This window comes from Notothenia rossii (genome assembly GCF_949606895.1).
Source record: "Notothenia rossii genome assembly, chromosome: 9".
In the NCBI taxonomy this organism is placed as follows: Eukaryota; Metazoa; Chordata; class Actinopteri; order Perciformes; family Nototheniidae; genus Notothenia; species Notothenia rossii.
Window position 1 is genome coordinate 22,167,733 of NC_136907.1, and position 6,000 is coordinate 22,173,732.

At 40.1% G+C, this 6,000-nt stretch overlaps 1 protein-coding gene across 1 annotated transcript in view; it reads left to right on the forward strand.

Moving 5' to 3' along the window:
- Positions 1-4,818, forward strand: part of zzef1 (zinc finger, ZZ-type with EF hand domain 1) — a 40,029-nt gene extending 35,211 nt beyond the window's left edge. Inside the window, exons 51-52 of the mRNA XM_079650941.1 lie at positions 306-377; positions 2,513-4,818. Of these exons, the coding sequence (XP_079507067.1) occupies positions 306-377; positions 2,513-2,593 (153 nt within the window). The 3' untranslated portion in view covers positions 2,594-4,818. The remainder of the gene's footprint in view (positions 1-305; positions 378-2,512) is intronic.
- Positions 4,819-6,000: the final 1,182 nt, after the last annotated feature.

Consider the following 6,000-nt stretch of genomic DNA (forward strand, 5'->3'; position numbering starts at 1 on the left):
GCCGCCATGTAGCCTTATCAACTCCTCATGCTTATGTAACCAGAGGTATGTCTCTCCCCGTAGGGCTTTAATGGAAGCGCTCTTCAGTTTGTTTATAATTTTGATTTACTGTTTCAACAGACCACAGTTAAATTTGATGCTGAGATAGAGATGAACAGTGGTTAGGGAACCAGGCCTCATTTATATCCTAATTCATCCCTTATGTAACCTCTTCAAGCAGTCTGTCTCAGGAAGTCGCTTTAATTCATGACATTATCCTATTCTGTGAGCTACATTTAAAAAAAAACGTGCTTTTTGTTTTTCAGGCGCAGGGGATCCTCCAGGAATATTTGTTGGCCATGACCACTGACGAGCAGCTCCTCAATCACACTGCAATGGTAAGTCTTCAAATATATATATTTTTCCAATAAGACAATATAAACCTTTATGAATTCCCATAGGGAGAATCATGTGTCATAGCAGCAATCAGTGACAAACATAAGGGATAATAAGAACAGGAAATATAATATATGTAACAGTTTAAATAAAAACAACGTGAATAATTATAAATACGGTGAATATTTATAACATCTATGTGCAAGTGCGAGTCCAAAGTACAGCTTACTTACAGTTAGAAGTTAACATTGAAGTTAATAATTGTAGGTAGATATTAGGTTTGCATCATAACCACTGATGCCATTTTTACACCTCTGCCTTTTTTAATTCAAAGCCATGTCTTCAGTCAGGCTCTCCTGGGTCGTCTTTGATGATTTCAATTTCAAATTGCTGCCTGACTTGGATGATAGTACCTCAAAGAAGTTGCCCACTCTCCCTGAAGTGTTGTAATAATATGCAAATGTCAGTCCAAAACACACAGTCCCGTTGGTCGAACAGTCTTCCGTGGCTGTGAGTCAGCTCGTGGCTGGAGTCTCTTTTTCTAGTGAATCACCAGGCTGTTGACACCCGGCAGATCCCTCCGCACCTCCCCCCCCCTCGTTTTAAATATGTGTGGGCACTCAGCACTAATGTGTTTTGTAATGACAGTGCATTAGAATGTGTGGCACAGCGCTCTCTGTGCTGGGGACCCTGCGAAACTGCAGAGGAGCCTGGAGGCAGTTAAGAGGAGAGGAGGATGCGGGGTGGTGAAAAAACACTGTGGGTGGTTCTGTTGAGCAGTTACCTAATACCTTTCAGGTTGAAAACAAAAGACTACAGTACATGCCTTGGCAGTAGGCATAACTATTATGATAACAAGTCCTAAAGTAAATTGGCTGCAGTTCGATTTCGAAAGGTGGGAAAAATGCCATCCACATCATAGCAAGCTCACTCACTTTCTCTTCAAGTTGTTTTACCACAACACAGGATGAATAGAGGATCATGTTCATTTCACTACATACATGAGTTCTATTTACTTTTCACTCAAAAACTGATAACAGGGTAGGCTCCTGTGTGTCGGGGCATCACCTAGGGAACGGTATTTTCAAGAAAAGACCTTCAAAAGTGTCAAAAGTGAAAATGCAGAGGGGAGCACTATCATTTTCTCTCAGAACTTACACACAACACACATTTGGTATCTTCTGCAAGAAACTGAGTGAAAAACTAATTATATTAAAGCTGCCCTGTTGTGCTTTTTGGGGTTTTGCCTTTCCTGTAGTCTTTTATATACGTTTTTGTTCAATTATCTGTAAAGATTGAAATCCCAAAGTGTCTGTCCCTCACACTGCCCCCCCCCCTGACTGAAACTCCTCCATTGCACTCCTTTGTTTACTTCTGTAACATGATGACATCACAATGTAACACCAGTGCTTCTGTTGGCTAGTGCTCCGACTTATTGTAATTGATAGGCTAAGGGGCATCTCTAAGCGGTTGATCAATCACAACACTGCCGAACAGCTGACCAATCAGAGCAGACTGGGCTCTGGTTTCAGACAGAAGGTGAAAAGAGGTGCTGCAGCAGCACAGGCAGTATGAGAGAAAAAAAATAGCTTTTTGAATATTAAAGTATGGAAACATGTCACAGTAGAGGAACATAGTGTAACAAATGTACCTGAATATGAGCAGAATATGTCCTCTTTAAGTGAGACTGGGAAACAGCGAATGTAACCTAGTACTTAAAGTTAGCAGGTGTGTCATGTAAGCCTTATGATGAAGGTGATATAAGGTGAACAGCTAAACTCTGGATCAAATGACTGTGTATTGTGAAGTTAAAAAAGAGAATCGTCACCTGACTACAGTTCCCCTGTTTTATTTATTTATTTTTTAATCCCACAACTCTACTTTTTGGTTCAACCTCATTTCCTGCCACAGCAGGCAGCAACATACTCTAATACAACTGCTTTAACCCACCTGCCTACCACCACCGTGCTGCTGACATAAAAAATACTGTTTGCATTCATGCTGTTCGACAAAAACATGAATTGTCACCAAAAACCAATCTAGCTATTCCAGTCTATCGGTAGCAGATCGATGCCCTCTAGTTCCCACTGCTTGGTTTTTCTGTTATCATTCAGACCCCTTTTTTTTCATCATGTAGGCTCTGAAGAACATCGCTGCCATCAGCCTGGCTATCAGTTACCCCAACAAATCTACCAAGCTACTCAACGTGTCCCCTTGAGAGCTCCACCGAGAGCATGGAGGAGAACGACCTGAAGGGGACACATCCTGACACAGCAGGTCCACTTTGAACATTGGCGGAGGGGTGAGGGAGGAGACCCTCCCCGACCATCCAGTGCTTTCCTTGTAAAGGACGACCCTCCACTCCGGTAACTCTCTGCAGCACTCTGGACAGGAGCTGTGGAGGGGTTCTCAAAGAGCGCTTTCCACATTTAGTCACAATCCTTTTTGCCTTAGGTGAATCCAGTATCAGCATGTGCATTCACTGAAACATGAACAATTGCGGGGTCTTTTTTTGTTGTTGTTATACTTGAAGAAGCCGTGCTAAAGGACATGAAGTGTGCCAAATTCGAGACCTTCAAGGGGAGGTTTATTAGTTTTTCTCCTGCCTTGGTTCCACCTTAAACAGCTGGGTTTCATAGTTGATCATGGTGAAAACAGGTCACCATGGCAACTCTCATGTCTCAGTGGACATGAAGAGCATCCTAAAAATACTGTCCAGGCCAGTGGAGTGTCATTAGTCACCATGGGGAGAAAGTGCTGACCTACTAGCTCCTTCCTCTCTATCCTTTTGTCTTTCCTTTTATCTATCCTTCCTCTCTACCCACCTTCTCTCCTTCAACGTCCCTTCTTTACTTTTAAAAAAAACAGGAATTTTTTTTATTTAAGGGAATAATCAGACATTCTTCACAGATATTGGAAAAATAGGTCTGATATGCAACTTTCTGAAATGATAGCCAGTGTAATGTGCATTAAGATCGGCCGACCAGGATTAGGATGAGATTCAAATAGCCATAATGTTTGCTTAGGATGAGAATTGACGTTAAAGCTGAGGGAAAACTGTGATAAAATAATATTGCAGTGCATTCCTTCATGTAATTGAATCAAAATGTTGCTGTATTTTCACTAGTGAGTGAATGAAATACCATTATGATGTCAAATGATGTTCACAAAAATGAACAGCAGCAAAAATAATGTAATTTAGAAACCGGCAACTCTTTAAGGCCTTTAGTTTAACCCCTGATTTATTTATTCACTGTCATTATTTTATCTAACATAAAAAAAGGGTTTTCACACCAGTTATAGGAATAAAATCACGCTGTAGTGTCACACCATCTTGCCCCCATACCCTGTGTATCATGATGAACACTGGTGTCGTTCAGAAACATGTACAGCTGATTCCCACAGGTGGTTGACCCCTCACATCGCTTCAAAAACTCTTGTTACGAATCGACAAAACTGTAAAATATACACATTATCCCACTTATTCAAAAGCAACTCATCTCATATTTTGTAAGCTGAGAATTGATTAATACTGAATTACCTCATCTTTTGTAATTACAGAGTTGTGACTCCTAATGTTTAATGTGGCTTTCAATCACATTACACTAACACCACCTTTTATTAAGATCCACCTGTAGCCACTTCCACCAAAATAAGTCATGTACTTTCATGTTAAACAAGGCATCACGTTTTGTATGTTGACTAATCTGAACTTCAGTTTTAAAGAGAGTTTATGGGGATGGATTTCCAATCATTGTTGTACTCATTTCAAATGAAGAAATCATTTTAGTTGTAGGGAAGCCATGGTGGTTTATACCAAAGAAACCAATCATTGTGAGCCGTGAAACATCCCGGAAAGAGCTCCATCTAGAGTTCCTTCCTTTTGTCACATATCAGAGGAAACCTTTAAACTTAGTTTTTTTTATTTTATACTTTTATTTTTGAAATGGTCCCTTGGAGGACCGTAGAATAGCTCGGTGGTTTTGTTTACACAAACATCAGCTGCAGTGAGGAGGAGATACTCTGTTGGGCTTTAACGACGCCTCACCTATCTACTACGTGCCTACGGTTAAAAATGAAGCAATCATAATTTAACTCATGTTAGCCGAATAGTTATTAATTCTATTTTAAAAGAGAGATATATTGTTTGATTTGAAGTTTTGTGTAACTTTTTACTTTTAATGTTTCTTTTTTTTCGTGAGATTGTTTTGATGTTCGAAGCTGACTAATTTGAATGTACATATCTGTGAATATTAATTGCACAGTATATAAAGACTTTGATATCAACCCCTTACAAATATAAACTTTATCGGGCACTAACAGACGGACACTTTGATTCTGATTTTGTATGCATGGCACATTGAAGGTAAAAACAACACCACGTACTGCTTGGGTTGAAAATGTGTTCCGTTTCTAATAAAAATAGAAATGACTTGAATACAACTTGTGATGTCATCTTTTCTGTGTGTAGGCTCAATAGAGAATTTCTGTGTACTGACAAAAAATGTATTGATCCCTCAGGCGGCATTGATCAGAGCCCACACACTCCCTGCAGATCCTGTTCTCCAAGATCCAACTCCAACGTCAATAGTTCTTGTTCACGCTGCTTCCAGCCTTTCCACCTCCCAGAAGTAAATCTTTTCCACTTTTATCTAAAAGTCCCAATTCTGTGATTTCTCTCCAAGCTTTCTGTTCTACCTCACAGGCACCCCCCACACACACAGTGCCGATGATCACTGGGGCGATAATGACATCAAATGGAGGAAATACTCAATAACACTCTTGATGATTCAGTGCCCCTCTGCGCCATCAGAGCCCCCACACCGGGGTGAGTCAGCTCTCCCCCTGCTGCTGCCCCCCCTCTCCCAGGATCCTCTGCTCTCATTTACCCAAGGTGAAAAAAGCAGCCGTGAAGGTGGAGAGCAAATAAGAAAATGCTAGCAGTACCTGTAATGTCACATATGAGGTGTCATGGTAAGGGTGGGTGATATTAGACATTTGGAGAGCTCAGCAGAGGCAGTAAAGACAACATCTCCCATGATCCCACAGTTCTTCATGACGCTCCCAAACTCACACCATTGCATTGACTCACCCAAAAATGCATAATATACTATGAACTAATTATAAAGTAAATTAAGGAGAGTATAACATCTAAGCACGTCATAATAAATTGCTATTTATTTGTTCTAATTTTCATAATAACAGATGTTTTGTGTTTCACATTTTAATAAAAAGTACACCTTTTCAAAAGTCTACTGAACTTCACTGAGGTTACCTGATCCAAATTTGGTTTAAACCAAAAAGGCTGGATGTGTTTTACAGTGAGTAATCACAATCAATTCTTATTAAACCAAACTATGTAATAAGATTAAATAAATACTCGTGATTCCAGCCTGTTAAAAGTCTTTATTCAGTGTTTTCACTTGTTTTAATCCTTTGTCCAACAACAGTGGTAAAGACAACATTTCCCATGATCCCACATTACCTTGACCCCACCAAACTCACACCATTGACTGCTGGAATATGCTTTGTGTGACCAAGAGGGCAAACAATGATGAGAGGCAACTAAACAGTAAGTAAACCCAGGGCAACACTCAAACGCCTGTATGAAATAGCAGTGTTTGT